Source organism: Rana temporaria, chromosome 2 (genome assembly GCF_905171775.1).
Source record: "Rana temporaria chromosome 2, aRanTem1.1, whole genome shotgun sequence".
Lineage (NCBI taxonomy): Eukaryota > Metazoa > Chordata > Amphibia > Anura > Ranidae > Rana > Rana temporaria.
In genome coordinates, this window is record NC_053490.1 from 235,566,484 (window position 1) to 235,587,794 (window position 21,311).

General features: G+C 43.1%; 1 protein-coding gene across 3 annotated transcripts in view; it reads right to left on the bottom strand.

The window, feature by feature from the left end:
* Window positions 1-20,820, bottom strand: part of CBLB (Cbl proto-oncogene B) — a 241,730-nt gene extending 220,910 nt beyond the window's left edge. For 2 of the 3 annotated variants that reach the window (XM_040336633.1, XM_040336631.1), the window contains exon 1: window positions 20,237-20,819. In XM_040336633.1, coding sequence (XP_040192567.1) covers window positions 20,237-20,647 — 411 coding nt within the window. In that variant the 5' untranslated portion in view covers window positions 20,648-20,819. Of the gene's footprint in view, window positions 1-20,236 lie in introns of all 3 variants that reach the window. The other variant, XM_040336632.1, reaches the window with a different exon arrangement.
* Between the last annotated feature and the right edge of the window lie 491 nt (window positions 20,821-21,311).

Below are 21,311 nucleotides of genomic sequence, written 5' to 3' on the forward strand. Positions count from 1 at the left end.
TTTGAAATTTTGAAGATAAAAAAAAGTTTTCCCGTCAGAAAATGTCTAAAATAAGTAATTTTTCACCTTTTACTGACAGGCAATGATAGGTCGCACTGACTTGCATTACTGATCGGCACAGACTGGCATCACTCATCGGCACTGTTGGGGCTGCACTGATGATTACTGCCCCAATTATCTCTGCAGGTCTCCCCTGTGAGGAAATGCCAATCGTCATTTCCTTGTTTACAAGTGATCAGCTATGATTGACCATAGCTGATCACATGAGTATAAAGAGCCACGTCATCAGCTCTTTACTGCGATCAGGGGGGGGGGGTGCACCATGTCCCAGAGACACAGCACACTGCTGCGCACCGCTGCAGGCGTGTGTGCACGATGAAACTAGAAGCTGAGCATACATTTGTACAAACATTTATACAAAAATTCTCATCAGTACATTAGAGGTCAAGACTGATTTTGTTCAAAAGTATTTACAAAAGTTATCTTTAAAAACATTCCATTTGGGACAGTGAATAGAATTTCCAAATGTAAACCACATCCACTCTTAGTAACTCGTTCATTTAAGAAAAGGTTTCCCACCTCACTTTTTCACCGCATTAGTTCTAATATTTGAAGTCACATACGTTACAGACAATAACAAATTTGCTCTTCCTCCCTCTTTATATAATGCATTACTTTTTTCTTTTTTTTATGCAAGAGACAATTGTACCCATGTGTCAACCTTACTATGTTTTGTATACCCCCTTGTTATTGGGAAAATAATAAACATTACTGGAAAAGAAAATGTAGACTTATTTAACAGGCAATTGCAAAGTGCAACAGTAAGGTACAAAGTCCTTAGATCTAAATGCACCAGCCACACCAGTAGCTCCATGTAAAATCGGTGGCTATTTTTACTGAATGTATGCTGCAATTACGATACTCATTGAATACTGCCTGTACTACTACATGCTATGATTCTAGTGTGTTTACATATACTTCAAATACATCTATGTCCCTCTGACAGACCGTAGAATGGTTTAACCTTCTCTTCTAGGGTGCTGAGAAAAATGACAGCTTTAAGCCCATGTGCCTAGTGTTTAGCTGTTCTCTTGGTGCTAGCATGGGTTTCCCCAGGTTACTCCTACCTCTCACCAGCTGAAGGCGTGCTTATAAGTTATTTCGCTCCCGTCTAAATTGGCCCTAGTATGTGTGCATGCGAGGAGGGCAGGGACTGATGTGGATAAATAATATGTAAAAAGTGTTCCATAAACACCTATAATAAGAAGTAAAAACACTAAACAAAAAAAACGGTTGTAGTACTGGCAAAGGGCTGCTATAAACCTCATTACCCTATTGGCCTATAATGAGCATCATATTGAAGTGTTACATACATAGGTAAAGCCACAACAAACAAATAATTTTCTCTTTTCCAACTGTGACAATTTGTAAGACAATACACTAGCATGGTTGCTATGAAAACAGCATGCAACTTTTAGATGGAAAACTTCATATTAATTATACAGAGTAGTTACGTAGGAGTTGTTTATGAAATCGAATGCTGTGTTTGAGGCACTGCTTCTCGTACAGCATTATTTACACCTCAGTTATTTTTGTCCATGTGTCTAGCAGATATTGCAATGCATTCTTTAACCCACGTAAATCAGAGATATGTTCGTCTCCCAGCTCCCACAATCTTTTAGCCAACTTGTTTTATCCTGCACAAGTTTTAAATGTCTCTGATGTTTGTTGAAGGGAACAGTACATTAATCATGCTATGTAAATACAGCTGATATACCTGTGCTAACTGGTAGTATGCTATTTTACAAATTATGTCTGATAAAACCGAAAGGCAATACTTCAAAATGCAATTAGATTTTCAATTTTCTTCTCTTCTTTGCAAGAGCAAAAAAAATAAAAATTCATGCCACATTCAGTCAATGTATGTCTATATGTAGCGGCCTGCTACTTTCTGGCCGGCGCTACTTTAAATTTAAGTGGTAGTCTGAGGGTTAGTTAACTCAGACTGTATGTTTTTCACTAAATTTGGGCCTCTGTTCCAGCCATGGCTGTACGGTGAGTGACCACTATTGTTGTCTGAGGCCTTGGTACCACCCCAGGCCGAGGGTGGCAGCAGTTGAGTCAAGGTATATTGGGTGTTCTTCCTCGGCAGCCAATCAGTGGGAGTTGATCGCCTTGCTGTGCATGCTGTGGGAGAGTACTTAAGGGACAGACGTCATTAGTTCTGGGTCGTCGGCATCCATCCTGGTCAGTCGTCCCACCCCCCTCCGTGTGTGGCCCTCATGGCCGGGGGTGCGTGTTCAAGTGTTCCTGGCTCCGGGACCACGTTGTTCCGGAGCTGTGATCTACCAAGTAGGCCCAGTAGTTAGGCTGGGTCTATGCTTGCAGAGTGGTCCTGTGCTGTCCGTCCTGAGGGAGGAAGCCACTTAATATAGCACCTATTCTGGAGAGCACCGAGCAGAAGGCTGGTACGCTCAGGAGAGGCCTTGAACTTCATTGAAGGACGCACTAACACTGAGAGGCCAAGTGAAGGTCGCTTGTCAGTTCCGAGTTCACAAGAACCTATTTCAAGAAGAGATCCGGGTGCTTAATCCTATGCTGAGGGGATTCTGGACCGAATGCATCTCCACCTTTGGGAAGGTCTGTGGCAGAGACTTTGCTAAAGTTCCGTGTGACATCCTGGCTGCTAGGTTAGTGAGAGAGGTGCACAATACCCACTCTGGCTAGAGTGGCGATGAAAGCTACGTTGCTGGAAGTAGGAGTAGGAGTGTTTTTTCCGAACAAAGTTATACACCTGAACCTATTACCCTTCCACCTCTTCAACTGCTACCTTTATTCTTCTACCACATTTGGTAAATAAAAGCATAGAAAAAGAAGCACAATGTGTGAACATTGAACTCCTTTTCAGCGCTCATCAAGTACCCTAGACGGCGTAGGAATAGAGGTAACATGCCAACCAAAACAAACCAGCAGCTCCTTCGGGGGTAGTGCTACATATACATAGGCAGATGTCTGAAGGAAGATCTGAGACCTGTCTAAACTTGTAAGAATACCAAATACCCAAACCCCAGGTTCTCTTTGCTTGTGTTGTGCTCATTTATTCTTCAAAATAAATTAAAATGCTTCTTTATTCACTGTAAATGTAAAGGTTTGTTCCATTATCCTATAAATTACATGAGTGCTTATTTCAGGTCCTATAGGTAGGTCAGGGCTCAAAATTTCAAGTCCTGAGCCACTAGCCAGGCTTCTAGAGTTACTCGCCACCAGTTGCCCCACCTAATTCATACACTGCCCTGTGCCTAATTGCACCTGTAAACACGCCCTCATAGATTATCTCATGGAATGACAATGTTTTATGCAGAATCAAGTTACAAAATTAAATATTACCAACAACAACTTTAACAAAATGGGACAGGGCACTGGGGGCAGACCAGAGGGACATGGCACTGGGGGTAGACCAGAGGGACAGGTCACTAGAATTGGGTCTCTTCCCCATTCTCTTGCTGTCTCCTCTGCAACTCCCATCCATCCTCTCACTCTCTCTCCCATTCATCTCATCATCAGGAGCCTGTGTGTGCAGCTTCACGCTTGCATGTCCCCACTTCCCCTTTTATTCAGGCTGGCAGAGAGGAGAAGAGCTGCAGCACAGCGGGAGGGAGTACAATCCAGCGCTGAGATCCACACAACTGCACAGCCATTGACACCATAGCACAGCGCACACTGACAGCGCACAGCACACATTGAGACCAGTCTGTTCACAGTGCTCAGGCTAAACTGTTGGACACTTACATAGAGCACAAGGAGAAGAAAACTGCACAAACTAGAAGGCTGCCGCTCTCATGTCAGGGCAACTTTCAGTGAGCGCTGCACCGGTGGTACTTTTTGCAATCCTCCACCTCACTCATTACTTTCTGCTCTCCAGCTACATTGGTCGGGGCCCAGGGGAGGGGGAAAGGCTCAGAGAGGTCATACTGTTAGGTCCCATGGCTTAATGAGAATTGTAAGGAGAGCACCTGTGTACTGCTCTGCCTGTGCGTGGCTCACCAGACTACTTTTCCCGAGCATGCACCTTTCCTCTTCGGCCGCCAATCTCATCGAGACTCTAAGTGTAGGCACAGATTGGAGGGAGATTGGTCATGCAGCCCTGTCATCACTCGCCTCCAGTTTAAATCCACTCGCCAAATGCTAGTAGGCGAGTGGAAATTTTGAGGGCTGGGTAGGTAATAGACAAAAGGGTATTTATTTATTTATCTAGATCACAGGTTCTTTACAAAAAATAAAAAAAATACCCTAACGGGTGAAAACGGTTTTAGAATCTGCAGAGCCTGACATTTTGCAGAATTCTATTTTTATTAAAAAACAACAAGGTGGTAAAAACCCGACTTTTTGTGTAGGAGTGTCAGCTTTGGGGTAAAGCCAGGAGCGCTATCGGGGGACAGGAAAAGAGGAGGAAAGAGGCTTCTCTGTGCAAAACCATTACACAAAGCAGGTACTTATAACATGTTTGCCATTTTCATAATAAAAAAACAAAGCTTTACAATCACTTTAAGGGCGGGTTCACTTTCTAATTGGTTCAGTGGCGGAGGAAGAAGGAGAGTGCCGAACTTCCGGGAGGCCTGGTCTCCCAGAAGTGGGGAACGGTACCTGTCAAAAACAGGCACCCGTTCTCCCCTGAATGGTGTCAAATGTGGCACCGGAGGAGGGGAGGCTGGGGGAGATGGATATACAGAAGTTCCACTTTTGGAGTGGAACTCTTTAAAGTAGAACTATATGCAAAGCTTTTTGGATAGAGTAATAGAGGCTTATAACCTGTGTCCATTTACTTTTTGCCATCCGTGTCCCATTGGACATAGAGCTATTGAGAGAGGACCTGGCCACTGGAAGCATCACCTCTACCATGTCCATATCACACAGGGAGTGATGTGAACACCCAAAAAAAGGCCCCAGGAAGTAAACAGCAGAGCAGAAGAGAGAAGGATCATAATATGACCATAGTTTAAGGTAAGTAAAATAGGCATTCCATTTTTTTTTTTAGAACAGTAGTTAGAGGGGGTGGAAGAAGGGTTTCTAATGAAGATGGGCTCGGGCATGTTAGGGATCCTAGGTCCAACCCACCTGCCCACTTCTGCCAGGGAGCCGACACTGCACACCGCTAATTACAGGCAGCGTGATATTTCCTGATCTGTGCAACTGTGGACCAGGAAATGTCTCACTGTCTGCGATGAGCAGTGTCGGCTTCCTGGCGGGATTGGGCAGATGGGTTGGGACTAGGATCCTGAACACCCCTGAGCCCATCTCTAGTTGCTAATATGCTTCAGTTGCTCTCTAAGGTTAAAGTAGTTTCAGTTTCAAGAGATCCAACAGAATGTCACTTGAGTGACAGCTCAAAGTCAGCTAGGGCATCTGACATCACATTCAAGACTATGGTGCCCAGCAGCAGTCTTAGGGCTTTTGGATGCCTACAAATTTAAATTTTCTTAGGTAATAACATGCATAAAATATGTTAACTGCACATATAATGGTTCAATTAAAAAAAAATGGTTTGCCGATAGAACTCTAAATTAGGGATCAGGGACACTTGGGCTAACTGTTTCTCTTGACTGGAACCTGACAGTGAGCTATCAAATTTATAAAACCACAGAAACTCCCTGTTTTATAATACAATGGATGTGATGGAGTCCAGCAGCTCAAAATGTTTTCATGATGGTGAAAAGTACAGAGGGCCTCAGGCACTTTCCTGAATTGTAAAAATGCCGAAGTCTTACGAAATCCATAGAAATAGGTTCCCTAGATTGAGCCATTCTACAAATGCAGACAATGCCAGCTATGTGTGTATTTGAGGAATAGCCATTGGGCAGGTTAAAATGCCTAGTCAGATTGTATGTTTTTATTCTGATGAGTATGCACAAAAAAGGAGAATGCCTCCCTCACGCAAGTCCACTGGTCTAGAATAGAATGGTTGGAAAAAAACAAAAACTGTTTATGTGCTGGCAGTGAAAATTTTCTGAAGTCAGTCAAATAGCGACCTTCCTCTAGTACAGTGGTTCTCAACCTGGGGGGTCGGGACTCCCTCGGGGGTCGAATTGGGATTTTCCAGGGGTCACCGAATCCTGGGCTGTTCCTGAAGCCTGCACCTCCCTCCCAGCCTTTTTGCAGTCACCCAGCAGGACTGGCCCTAGAACCTGTGGCTGCCCAGCAGGGCTGTGCCTGGGGCCCGCAACCGCCCACTCAGCCTCTTCACAGCCACCCATTCAGTTCACAGCGTGGCTGGGGAACAGAAGTTTGATGTCAGCTGACTGGTGAGGAATGTGAAATGGGAGGAGCTGGAGACCCTATCTCCTGATTTTGGCATAGGTGTCACTGCTACAAGACACCACAAAGTTGGAGACACAGTAAGTAACACTACCTGTGATTATAGTTGCCATTAAAAGTCCCCACTACAGTTCTCAGATCAGCAGATGACCTTGATCAAGAGCACCTAAGTCGGCTGATCAGAACTCCCCGCCAGCACTGCCACTCATCCCATTGCCTTGCCTTGGGTGCGGACAACCTACGCTATGAAAATTATTTTACTGTTGGGGCTCCCACAACTTGGGAAATTTTATCAAGGGGTCACGGCACTAGAAAGGTTGAGAACCACTGCTCTAGTATCTATGGACATCTCCAGAGGGGAGACTCCAGCAGATTACCAATCCATAATGAATTAGATTTTTGCCAAGTTTTGTTTAAGAATTCTGTCAAATCTCTCACAAAGTATTACAGTCAGATTGTATGTGTGTGCAATATGTGTCTTTTAGCGCTTTAATGCTGCTTTTTCCTGCCAGCCGTTCTGAAGTTCAAAGGGGCCTTTCTCAGATGCTGTGTGTGCATGAGGCCTTAGATAAAATAGCTCTTCTAAATACTAAGCCGCTCACATTTATTTAAAGCATATATACAAGGTGAAGGAAATACTGACAACAGATCTGACCTGTTGGGGACGATGAAGACTAAGGTTGGGAACCACTGACATACAGGAATGGTTGAACGAGTTCTAATAAGTTGCTATTGTGGTAACTGCAATAAACGGAAAGCACTCTAAAGCAGGCCACACACCGAATGAAATTTGTCCGGTTCTTGCTGGACCAGCCAATTTTTGATAAAGCCCTGTACACAGGCCTGTGTGTATAGCAGGTGGTCTGACAGAAGCCAGCCATTCGGCCGGCTTCTTTAGGACGAGCATGCTGGAAAACCAGCAGCCAACCAGCTCCAGATCAGCGCTGATCAGAGTGTTTTAGTGGGGGGGGGGGGTTGTGCCCCTCTCAGAACACAACAGCTCAGAGGGGAGATTGCTGTACCAACATTAAATCATTAGTATGGCAGCTCTGACCAGAGCAGACAGTTTTTTTTTTCGTTGAACAGAAAAGGATTCAGTGTGTACCAGACATTTGCTGTTAAAATAGACTTATGTCAATGGGACATGTTCGACATTTTATGGGGCAATCACTGGCTCTAGCCAATCAGCTGCAGATCAGTGTAGTCTGCAGTGTTTTTTTTGTTGACGAAATTAACACAATTTTAGTCGACTAAAGAATAAAACAAACAATTCAGATTAGGGTTGTCCCGATACCACTTTAAGACAGAGTACAAGTACCGATAATTTTTTTCAAGTACTCGCCGATACAGATTACCGTTTTTTTTTTTTTATGTCATGCGACAATTTGACTAATGGGCACTGATGGATGGCACCGATATGCGGCACTTATGGGCACTGATAGATGCAACTGATGTCACTTATGGGCACTGAAAGACGGAACTGATGTCACTTATGGGCACTGAAAGATGGAACTGATGTCACTTATGGGAACTGAAAGATGGAACTGATGTCACTTATGGGCACTGAAAGATGGAACTGATTGGCAATTGCATAATGAATGAGGAGAGGAAGGATTTTGCAATGCTACTTGGCATATAGCATTGTAAAATCCTTCCTTTCCTCTCATCATTCATGTCATTTAAACTTCTAGTAAGTATGTGCTGCGACGCCCATGATGGCACACCCTGCACTCGGCTGCAGTAAGCAGTAAGCTCTATATGTTCTGGGTGTAACAAGATGTCCGCTACTGGCTTACTGCAGCCGAGTGCAGGGTGTACCAAGATGTCCGTCGTGATGTTTACCCTTCCAATGGAACGTCACTTCCTGTACTGAATGCGACGGCTCCGGTCACCGGAATATGCAACGGTGCCCTGCACCCCTGCACTGTCCAGCTTACCCACTGCACTCTGATCCGCAGCCGCCAGACCGATATCATCCACGCTTTCTCCATCCGCCGACTTCCAGTTCCAGGTATCGGATCTGGCATCGGGGGCATTTGTGCGAGTACAAGTACTCGCACAAATGCTCGGTATTCGGACAACCCTAATTCAGATAAATAAAATAAGACTAAAACTAAATTAAAATAAACATTGATATTCCGATCGCGGTAGGTATTACTGTCAATGTCCCGAGAGGGAAGGGGAGACAGGAATTCCTCCATCCACCTCAATTGTGTGGATAGAGAAGTATGCTAGCTTTTTTTTTTTGTCAGTCAATGGCTGAGCAAAATAATAAAACGTGTAAAGCAATGGTGTATGGGCAGCTTTAGAATTATAAGGGAGTCTGCGTTTCGGCTATCCATATTCAACACATCAAAGCACAGCAGGCTGTAATGAGAGGAAAGGACATCCGAGTGCTACGGCTACATTTTCACTCTGCTACTTTTTCTGGATTCAATCCAGGGAAGTACAAGAAAGTCACAAGGACTACAAATTATTAAATCATTTACAATGTCTACATCACAGCAATTACAGGAAAGTACAATTTTACAGTTCTACATGTCATTGTTTCCAGTGCTGATGAAGCAATTGGTGAACAAAAAAAGAAAAAATGTAATGTTCTAGCCGTTTCAAGAAGCATATGCTCTGTCTATTTTTATTCTCAGTCTTGATTCTGTTTCAAAACAAGTTTGTCTTAACATAAAAACATCATCCAAAATGGAAAATGTTATATTGTGTTATGTAATATATATGCGGAAGGCTTTGTTAAAAATTTCCCAGCTTACAACATGGGCAGGTGGGCCTAGGGAAATAATAAAACTGAACAAAAACTACTACGATTACTCAATTGGCCTTGGCTGAAGGAGTTGAAAATTGTTAGGCAAACAGGGCCTGCTGCCAATTATCTGCACGACTGCGCTCATGGCTGTCAGAATACAATAGCCAGGTGGGGATAGTTCATTTGTCCATCCACACCCCAGGCTAAACAAAACTATTAGTGTATGGCCAGCGGGTTGAATGGGGAAAAAAACACAGACAGCTTAGGTCAGAGCAGCTGTACTAACAATCTGATGTTAGTACAACAGTCTCCCCTGCGGTTCTATGGTGTTCTGACAGGAAACAGCCCCCTGCCAGAACATTACAAGCAGTGCTCTCAGCCGTTGGCCGAGTACTGATCAGGAGCAAGATGCCAGACCTTTCTCAGTCATGACCCTTTGACAGAAGCCAAATGGTCAGCTTCCGTCAGACTGGCTACCACACACGGGCAGAATTTCAGCTGTTTTTTTATTAAAGCGGCTAATGTCGCCTGCCATTCAGCCCGTGTGTACCAGGCCTAAGACCCATCTGTAAGCTTTGTTTGGAAAGAGGTGTTTTCACATTACTGAATGTATGCTTTAGGATGTGCAGATCTAAACCTGGGTATACACAGATCGCTTTTGTGTTCAGCATTCAGATTCCTCCATCCACAAGCGAGGTGGATGGAGGAATTATCCCAGACATGCTATTGTCTTCTGACAGAGGGGACTTCTTTACTGTAAGAATACACTGAACAGTGATGCAGCTGCCGATTGATCCTCAGTTCACATATGTGATGCAGGAAATGCAGCTAATCCCTTTGCATTTCCCAAACTGCATTGAAATTGTACAGCATTAATGCAATCTGCTGCGAGTGTCATTAAATTAGGAACACCCCGAAAAAGCTTGCACAATGCAGTGCGATTGCCAGTTTCGGATCGCATGGGTGTAAACACCTATGCGATGAAAATCCAGCGTGGCAAAAAAAGGGTGCAATTTGAGCCATACAAAAAAATTAATGGGTTCAAATTGCACTGCAAAGAATCACATGTGATTTCAACAGGAATGTGGTGCGATTCCTGTCCGCATGGCATGTCGTTCCCCACAGTGCACCAGTGTAAACCTAGTCTAAAAGGAAGTTTTCCAGCAGGACTATTTAACAAAAGCCATGCGAACAATCGGCTTCTGTCAAACCAGGTCTACACACAGATCAGAATTCGTCCAGTCCCTGCTGAATCAGCCAATTTTCCATCTATACTGTGTGTGCCCCATCCATGTGTGCATGTGTTCCCTACCATCAGAATTTCAAGTCAGCACCCCATGGAAATACAGTGCTTTACCTTGAAAGGGGTTGTACTGTGTGCAGAGTGGGGATCTTCTAGCACCTAGAGAGACAGCATGAAAAAAAGGACCACACTGGAAATGCCCATCCAATTCCTCCCTATTCCCAGTTTAATTTTACAGAGGGGAAACTAGGGCTGCCCCTGCACTGTAAAGAATAAATGCTTATTTACGTCTAGGCAAGGGCCACACAAAAACACGTACTTACCAGATGCTCCGCTCCCCCGGGAACCAGGGCTCTGGTTTATCCCCCCCCCCCCCCCCATACTCTGACGGCAGACTGTCCTTCGGTGTCCTGTGACAGGCGGAGGGTAAGGGAGCCTGCATGGACTTACAGCCTGGACCACACTGTTTCAGTTTAAACAAACTGTATTGAGATGTCATTTAGACTTCTCACACATCTCATAAAAGGTCAATTTGCCAGGCTGCATGCAGAACTTTTTTTTCAGCACACCACTGAACCGGGCACATAGGAGACCAGGCATTTTTCTTTGTTCATGCGCTGGAATAGCTGCCCAATGCAGTCCCACCACATCTGGTGTGAACCAGCCCTAAATGAAACTGCATTCATGTACCCTAGACCTAAACAATTTAACCCTCGCATCACTGGGGCAGCCCCGTTGCAAGCAAGGATTTTTACTTTCTCTGGAGTTCAAAATGTACCTTACCTGCACTGCAGATGTCAGGGAAAAGAACTACAGGAACTAATTGTTCATGGAAACATTTCCACTTAGTTTCAAGTACAGCCATTCTATTTTCAAACACCATCATAATAAATAGCAACTACTCTATATATAAACTCTTTATATACAACAGGCGTTCCAGTGGAGAAAATGTATACGACTACCCACAGACAAGACAGCAGTTGTAAACATGCAATTATTTGACCACCTAAAATGAACCCTACAGTGGGCCCCCCACAAGCTTAATTGGATCATGCAGGGTACAGGGTCAGTGTGGTTTGCTCCTGACATGGGTTTGTTAAACATTTCTGCAGGATTTGGATTATCGTATTTGAAGTTTGAATCGGATCATGTGATGACGGTAAAGAATATCAAAGCAAAGCTTCCAGGTACATGGAGTGTGCATAAGCATTGGGTAGAATCATGTGATAATCTAAACAGGAACCCCAATTAAAAGCAACAAAGGAATTTTTAATATTGTTGAACACTCAGTCTTGCAGAGCACAAAAGGACTTGCCATAAACAAGACTTAATGTAAAACCAAAGTTTTGCAGTCTCTTCTACAATTAACTACACCTACCTGCCTGTTCACCGCCTTTACCCAGCAGCTCAGCTTACATCACCTGTGTGCCAGGGTTATAGACTCCTGTGCATGTGCAGAAGTGGAGTCATCCTGCACCAGCCAATGAAGATAGACAAAAACCGGCATACAGCGTATACATATATAACCATAGGTTCACACTTGTCCAGGTTTGCGGCCTGCGTCTGGGCTGGCACCTCAGCCCATTCATGTTTCATGCCAAAAAAAAAAACTTGCAACATTTTAATACGTGGGCACCATGCAATTTCCCTGTGGTTGCTGCAAATATGCTGCCGGTTGAGATGCTTTAGGGGTGCCATTAAGAATTACTGGCATCTCCGCACGTCTGACACAAAGTAGCGCATTTTAGTTGCGGGTGTGGGAACAGCTGTATTTCCTCCACACACAACTACACAATGATAATTATTCAGTGCTGCAATTAGCCAGCAGCCCTATGGGGCCCCTCAAGTCAGCAGCTCAGGGCATCTGCCTGTTCTGCCCTTGTCATAATCCATCATTGCTTCTTATAAAAAAGATCTTGCCATCACTCACGGAGGCTTCCAACTGGGTGGACCTGAATGACCTTCCTTTTGTTCATCAAAAAAGCAGGCATATACTTAAGTATGACCAATGAGTTACATGATTAGCCATTGCAAATTCCTACAAAAAAAACAAACCGCAGATGTCTTCCAGAGAAACATCTGCCGGCCTATGCCCATTAGAAATCTCACCACACACTGTACAATCGCCTTCAGCTCTACTATGTTGTACAAGTGCATGCCTAACTGGATACAGATTGATTGATTGGATAGTTTAGGTAGGTAAACCAAAAAGTTGTTTGTACAGTCCAGATTGTAATGTGTATGGTGACTTTAATGCCTTGTACACACAATGAGAATATCGGATGAACAATCATCTGTTTTTGTTTTTTTGCATGCAGATCGAAAATAAAAAGTTTACCAAAGTGACCAAAATTCTCGTACGACAGAAAAATGCATTTGAAAGTAATGTAAGGTGTCCTTGTGTATTTTTGAACAACAGCTGTACCGATTAAAATGGAAATTGCATCGTATTGTACGAGAAACATTTTTGTGCTTGTCATATCGGATGCCCAACAGAACACCAGCTACAGTTATAACGAGAAACAAAAGTTTGCTTTCAGTTCCTAAAAATGAACACAAACACCTAACTGTCAAAAGGTACATGTGCTGCAGAGGTTACGTTTCCCAAACGTTTACAATGTATCAGCATAGCACAATCATTTACAATTTCATCCATACACACAATAAAAGAACTCAAATCAAGTGGTTGGTCTTTAATGTACTTGGAACAATCCAAGTAGGTCTAATACCCTGCAATGTTTGGCATACAGTATAAGTAGGTCAATGAGTCACATGCCCAGTGTTTTAGCTCCAAGAATAGTACAGTACCCTGGATTGTATGATCAATGGAGAAAACAAATCAGTAATATGTACGGTATATAGTGAACGTAGGACGCTTCTAGTTCCTGCATCCTAGCTAGGTACAGCAGTGCCCACTTCCTATTATTCCAAGCTGACAAGCATATCAGCCACCCACACTTTGCAGCTTATTGGCCCATTTCAGAAGTTACCCAACACTTACTCTATATGTAAACCCTAACAGTACATTTACCTTATTTGCTCCCTAATGGTCTGTAAAATATACCAAGAGTTATTAGTTCATCAAGAAATAAATAGCCGTTCATCTAACAGTAATCTTGAAAGCTGATAACAGCCCACAAGCGGAGAGCACGGGAAGTTGTTAGCATTGTTCCCTGCTATCTACATGAGCTACAAAACACCAACACAGCTGTAGAGAAGATAGGGAGGTGTAATGTAGTTCTCTGTCTTAGGGGGACAGTAATGCTCAGTACAATGGTCACCCCAGAAGAGGAAGTGCGTTGATGGCAGGACTACCAGGGTAAAATAAAAAGGAAAAAAAAGTATAACAAAGAAAACGAATGCAGCCACCACATTGAGCTTAGGTTCATACTTATTCAGTGCAATTTGAAAAATGAGTTTTAATTCAATTTCAAGAAAAAAAGCCCAGTGTGGTTTCAGTGCGATTTGGTTACAGCTGTGATTTTTTTTCTCCTCGGAAATCGCACTGGAATCACTTAATCTCTGAACACCTATGCGGCTCTATTGAGAGATAAAAATCGCATCAAACCAAACAAGCGCAGGACCCATTTTAAAAATGCATTGCTGCGTATATGTGAATGGCCACCAAAAAAAATCATATTATTTCACCTGTCATGCGATTCTATGTGTTCTAGAACGCATACATAAATCACATCAGTGTGAACCAGGGCTGAAAGACTGGTAAGCTGCCATACTATCAAGTTTTGGGTTTAGATACACTAACTTTTTTCAAAATGTGTCATCACATGCTGAACAAGATTCTGCTTATCATGAATCTGATAGTTAGGAGAAATTCCAATTGGCACGCAAGACTGCCAGGCTTAGAAACGTATTACAAGTGTAAAGCTGAACTCCAGAAAAACTAACAGTCCTCCCTTGCAGTGGGGCTGTATAATGAAGGGTTAAGTGCTCCTTTCTGTCTAGGGGACTGGGCAAGAGTACATTCACACCAGCTGCTGTGGTATAATAACGCGTTGTCCACCCAGATCAGTGCAGTGATGATGTGCCAGACTTGGTGTATGGCACGGTTCACTTTTTTATTTTTAAAAAAGAAACTTTATTGAAATGTCACACATACAACTCGAAGTTCAACTGACCACTGCATGGTGCATGGTGGTTGATTGCCCCACACTGTGCTGCGCTGGAAAAATAATACTGAACGCAGTAAATTATTTCACCATACACAACACAGTGGTGTTAACTGGGCACACAGGAGACATGGCATTTTGACTTGTCCTGGTGGTGGGACTGCACTGGAATAGCCGATACATGCAGTCCCATTGCATCTGTTGTAAATATACCTTAAGGGATAAGTTCATCTTTTTTTTTTTTTTAAATAATAAATGCACGTATGCGTTTATTATTTATTTTTACTTGGAGCCTGTAAAGCCATGTACCTCCGATCAGCAGATTGTGGGTGCCATGCAGGACGCTTGCAGACTTCTCAGTGTATCTGTGTGCCTGTACCTTGTATGGGCAGGCAGATATGTATTGACAGGAAGAGACAATGACCTAACTAGAGCACTCAACAGCACCCTGGTAGTTCATTGAGGACTACAAGCCAACAGCCACAAAGGCCATCTGTACTTGTAGTTTTCCATTCACAGAACTCTTTCTTTAACAGCTTGCCGACCACCTGCCGCAGTTTTACGGGCAAGATCAAGTAGATCTACGTCATCTCGCCGAGCAGCCAATAGGGGGCGCGCGCCCGCCCCTGATGCTGACACGCGGTTGCGATCACCGCCGGGCACCCACGGTCGCTCGTTACAGAGCGAGAATCGGGATCTGTGTGTGTAAACACACAGCTCCCAGTCCTGTCAGGGGGAGAAATGCCCGATTGTCTGTTCATACAATGTATGAACAGCGATCAGTCATTTCCCCAAGTCAGTCCACCCCCCCACCCCCTTCAGTTAGAACACACCCAGGGAACATACTTAACCCCTTCCCTGCCCCCTAGTGTTAACCCCTTCCCTGCCAGTGGCATTTTTATAGCAATCAATGCATTTTTAAAGCACTGATCGCTATAAAAATACCAATGGTCCCAAAAATTTGTCAAAAGTCTCCGCCATAATGTTGCAGTACCGATAAAAAAAAAAAAATCGATGATCGCCGCCATTACTAGTAAAAAAAAAATATTAATAAAAATGCCATAAAACTACCCCCTATTTTGTAAACGCTAAAACTTTTGCGCAAACCAAACGCTTATTTCGATTTTTTTTTTTATGAAAAATATGTAGAAGAATACGTATCGGCCTAAACTGAGGAACCTTTTTTTTTTTTAATATATTTTTGGGGGGATATTACAGCAAAAAATATTAATTTTTTTCAAAATTGTCGCTCTATTTTTGTTTATAGCACAAAAACTAAAAAACGCAGAGGTGATCAAATACCACCAAAAGAAAGCTCTATTTGTGGGGAAAAAAAAGGACTCCAATTTTGTTTGGGAGCCACGTCGCACGACCGCGGAATGGTCAGTTAAAGCGAAACTCGCAAAAAGTGGCCTGGTCTTTGACCAGCAATATGGCCTAGGGCTGAAGTGGTTAAATAGTGACAGCGAGTGGGGGAGAAATTTCCCCCCCATATGCTGTCAAAAAAAGGTAATGGCAGAGGCTACAGGCGTGGGAGCATGTTAACATGTCCCCAGGGTAAAGAACTTTGACTTACCTGATCTTCTACTCTTATAGGTTCATCCAAATTGCTAGACCAGCCCCTGCAATCCAGTGGTTTAAGGTCTTATGATGTCTTTAAGACTAATGCAGGAACCAGATCCCTGCACTGGAGACAAGGATGTCAGGGGACATCCACTGCTTGAGAGAATTGTCTGCTAGATGAGCAAAGGATCAGGTAAGTAAGAGCTTATTTACATTAGCAGCAGGCCCTGAAAAGTGATCCACAAGGGTGGATCAGAGGGTGATTGAGAGGCAGTTCAGTTGGCATCTGTTTAAACCCTTAAAGCCGATGCAGGCTTAAAAAAAAAAAAGTTTTACCGTGCAGTTATAACTGATTGTCATGTCTAGGGGTATAAAAAAAGCTTAAAGGAGATTTTTTTTTTTTTAGCTAAATAGCTTCCTTTACCTTACTGCAGTACTGGTTTCATGTCCTCATTGTTCGTTTTTGCTTTGAAGTAGCTGTAATTCTGCTCTGATCTCCACACTTCCTGGTTGTCTGGCTCCTTATGAAAAATCTCATGGGAGCTTCTTACTGTGGTCTAAGCTGTGTGTCTAAAACTCCTCAGAACCAATAAGATTCATTTTAAAAACAAAACACTGCCCTGGATTTGTTTGTTTTTGTTCTGTGTCTCTCTCTACTTCACATAAACATGAAACCAGTTTGAAACCGAAAGTGAAACTAGAGGCACATTATATGATAGAATTTAATCTATTTTTAAAAGGAATCAGTTAACTTGTATGTCTCTATACCCTGTAAACAGTAATTTCAGCAAAAAAAATGTTTTCCTTTAGTGACCCTTTAAGCCTAGTACACACCATCGGTTTAGTAAAAAACAGCCCAGGTTGGAGCTGCTGTACTAACAATATGTTAGTACAGCGATTTCCCCCACTAAACTATTGTGCCCCATCAGAACACTCCGGTCATCGCTCTCAGCCATTGGCCAAGAGTGCTGATCAGGAGCTGGTTGTGGCTGCTGGTTTTCCAGCATGCTTGTCCGACAGAAGCCAGCCCAGCTGCCATATATACGGGCAGAATGTTGACTGTTTTTTTATTAAACTGGCTGATGTTGCCTAGCATTCGACTTGTGTACTAGGCTTTATACTCTCCCACCATCCAGTGGTGGACTGCTTGAGTGCAAGGAAGAGCTCAGGAGTGTTTGCAACACCACGTGCCCACGCCTACCAGGAAGCTGACACTCTGCAGCGCTCATCAAAGGTAGTGAGACATTTCCCGATCCATGCAGCCGCAGATCAGGAAATTTCTCACTACCTGTGTTTAGCGCTGTGCTTCCTGGCGGGCACGGGCACATGTCATTACGAGCACGCCTGAGCTCATCCTTACTTGAGCGCAGGGGTGCCGGACTGGTCTTATGCTGGGTATCAGAAGATCAGGTAAGTTTCCACTCTCCAATACCCTAGACAAAAATGAGCAGGTGACCTATGCAGTGCGGGCACGACTCCTCTACAAAAATTGCCTGGAGATGAGCTTTAAAAGTCCACCACACTCATGGTTCATCCAGAGGTAAAACTGCAAGGGGGGGGGGGGGGGACTAACGTTTGAATGCAAAGTACAACCCTGTCTGACCACCGTGTTGGGATTTGAGGGGGCAGAAAACTATGACCTATTCTTACCGCAAGTGTAGTATGTGTATCTATGAATGAGCGTTGGGGACTTTAGATTGTAAGCTCAAGGGCAGGGACTGATGTGAATGTACAATATATATATTATATATATATATATATATATATATATATGTAAAGTGCTGTGTAAAATGACGGCACTATTTAAGTAGCTGTAATAATAATAAGAAATTAATATTATTCTCCTTCACTAGATCACCATCCCCTGCATAGTAGTGAGTAATAAAAAATATTAATAGTGAAGGAGCCCTAGAAGTGCTCACCATCCCCTGCACAGAAGTGAGTAATAGTAATAACAGTAGTAGTAATAATAATAGTGAAGGAGCCGTAGAGGTGCTTTCCATCCCCTGCACTGAAGTGAGTAATAATAGTGAAGGAGCCCTAGAAGTGCTCACAATCCCCTGCACAGGAATAATAATAGTATTAATAGTGAAGGAGCCCTAGACCTGCTCTCCATCCCCTGCACAGAAGTGAGTAATAATAGTGAAGGAGCCCTAAAAGTGCTCTCCATCCCCTGCACAGGATTATTATTATTAATAGTAAGAAGCCCTAAAAGTGCTTTCCATCCCCTGCACAGGATTATTATTATTAATAGTAAGAAGCCCTAAAAGTGCTCTCCATCCCCTGCACAGGATTATTATTATTAATAGTAAGAAGCCCTAAAAGTGCTCTCCATCCCCTGCACAGGATTATTATTATTAATAGTAAGAAGCCCTAGAAGTGCTCTTCATCCCCTGCACAGGAATAATAATAGTAAAGGAGCCCTAGAAGTGCTCACCATCCCTTGCACAGAGAAGTGAGTAATAGTAATAACAGTAGTAGTAATAATAATAGTGAAGGAGCCCTACAGGTGCTTTCCATCCCCTGCACTGAAGTGAGTAATAATAGTGAAGAAGCCCTAGAAGGGCTCTCCATCCCCTGCACAGGAATATTATTATTATTTTTAATAGTAGTATTAATAATGAAGAAGCCCTAGAAGTGCTCACCATTTCCTGCACAGAAGTGAGTAATAATAATAATAATAATAATAATAATAATAATAATAATAGTGAAGGAGCCCCAGAAGTGCTCTCCATCCCCTGAAGAGAAATAATAATAATAAATAATAGTGAAGGAGCCCCAGAAGTGCTCTCCATCCCCTGAACAGAAATAACAAATAATAATAATAATAATAATAATAATAATAATAATAATAATAAATAATAATGAAGGAACCCCAGTAGGTGCTCACCGTCCTCTGCACAGAAGTGAGTAATAATAATAATAATAATAATAATAATAGTGAAGGAGCCCCAGAAGTGCTCTCCATCCCCTGAAGAGAAATAACAAATAATAGTGAAGGAGCCCCAGTAGGTGCTCACAGTCCCCTGCACAGAAGTGAGTAATAATAAAGAAGGAGCCCCAGAAGTGCTCTCCATCCCCTGAACAGAAATAATAAAAAATAATAATAATAATAATAATAATAATAATAATAATAATAATAATAATAATAATAATAGAGAAGGAGCCCCAGAAGTGCTCTCCATCCCCTGAACAAGAATAAAAAATAATAATAATAATAATAATAATAATAATAATAGAGAAGGAGCCCCAGAAGTGCTCTCCATCCCCTGAACAGAAATAATAAAAAAAAATAATAATAATAATAATAATAATAATAATAATAATAATAATAATAATAGAGAAGGAGCCCCAGAAGTGCTCTCCATCCCCTGAACAAGAATAAAAAATAATAATAATAATAATAATAATAATAATAATAATAATAATAATAGAGAAGGAGCCCCAGAAGTGCTCTCCATCCCCTGAACAAGAATAATAATAATAATAATAATAATAATAATAATAATAATAATAATAATAATAGAGAAGGAGCCCCAGAAGTGCTCTCCATCCCCTGAACAAGAATAATAAAAAATAATAATAATAATAATAATAATAATAATAATAATAATAGAGAAGGAGCCCCAGAAGTGCTCTCCATCCCCTGAACAGAAATAATAAAAAATAATAATAATAATAATAGAGAAGGAGCCCCAGAAGTGCTCTCCATCCCCTGAACAAGAATAATAAAAAATAATAATAATAATAATAATAATAATAATAATAGAGAAGGAGCCCCAGAAGTGCTCTCCATCCCCTGAACAAGAATAATAAAAAATAATAATAATAATAATAATAATAATAGAGAAGGAGCCCCAGAAGTGCTCTCCATCCCCTGAACAAGAATAATAAAAAATAATAATAATAATAATAATAATAATAATAGAGAAGGAGCCCCAGAAGTGCTCTCCATCCCCTGAACAAGAATAATAACAATAATAACAACAATAATAATAGTGAAGGAGCCCTAGAAGTGCACAGAAGTGAGTGTTCCCCAATGTACAGAAGGAGGACTTCCCCAGAGTTGGGGTGTGGGAAGTGGGGAGAAGTGATGAGGACATGTGTGGTGGACCATGTGTGGAGGACCATATGTGGAGGACCCTTTGTAGTCCTCTCCAGGGGTCCCAGCACTTCCTCCTCCATGCCTCACAAGGTAATAAAAAAGTTGGGTGCCCCCATGTCCCCTCTTACCACTTTATCCATCAGTTTCCATGTCTTCTCCACTGTCCTCCTATCAGCCGCCGCCTGTTTGGGGGGTCCCACAGCATCCTGGATGGCATCGATGAAGCCCAGTATGCGGCCCTTGCGGGGGTTGGCGCTCCGGGCCCCCGGGAGACGCCCGGTCAGGGGCCCAGCACTGCTCGTACTATTACTGCTGCTACTGCTGGCCATGGTTGGAGAAGGAGAGATGTCTGGGGAGGGAGAGGCGGCCGCAGGCTGACTTCCCACAAGGACACAAAGGACGGGGACGGCCAGAGCTCCGGACACCAATGTTCCTCCAACACACCAATCCCCGCTGACTCTCCGGACAGGCGTCCCTTCCACTCCACACTCCGCTGCTGGGCTTTCCAAACTCCGCGTCCCCTTCTCTTCCCTGATCATAGGAGCCGCAGGCTGGGCTGGTGAGATCACCGGAGGAGGTGGAGGGGAGGAGCGGAGCTCACTGACTGCTTCACTAGTCTTCTATACGGAGCGAGTCACTCCGGCCTCCCCCGCATCCCTTTAGACGTTCCAGGCTCCGCTCTATTCTGTCCTGACCAGAGCCTCACTCTCCACTATAGGAGGGAGGTATCCCCACTATAGGAGGGAGGTATCCCCACTGCATGCTCCCTTCCACCACCCAATCAGGCCCAAGGAAACAGGATGTTTCTATGATTGGCCACTCTTTGCCAAGGGAAAGTTCCCTTCTAAAGTGAACTATTTGCCTTTAGTAAGCCAATCCATATATCAGTTGTATTGGTAGTGCTGGCCAGTCACACAGTGAAACAGGGAGGGAAATAGACTGGTGAGTAGGGACCAGCTCAGGTGTGTTTTCACCCAAACATATAGAAAAGTAGGGAGGGCGCACCGACCTTGTGCTTTACCAAAAGTATTTTAATAAAAGTACAACAGCAATGGCGATACTCGCATAGAAACGTGATATACAAGCATATCAAGGCAATAGCAAACAGTATCTCTTGGGTCTATAGTTGGAAGCAGAGATGTCGGAGGATCAGACAGTATCGCAGGGTGGCTAACGCATTTCGAGGGAGAGGGTCCTCTTCTT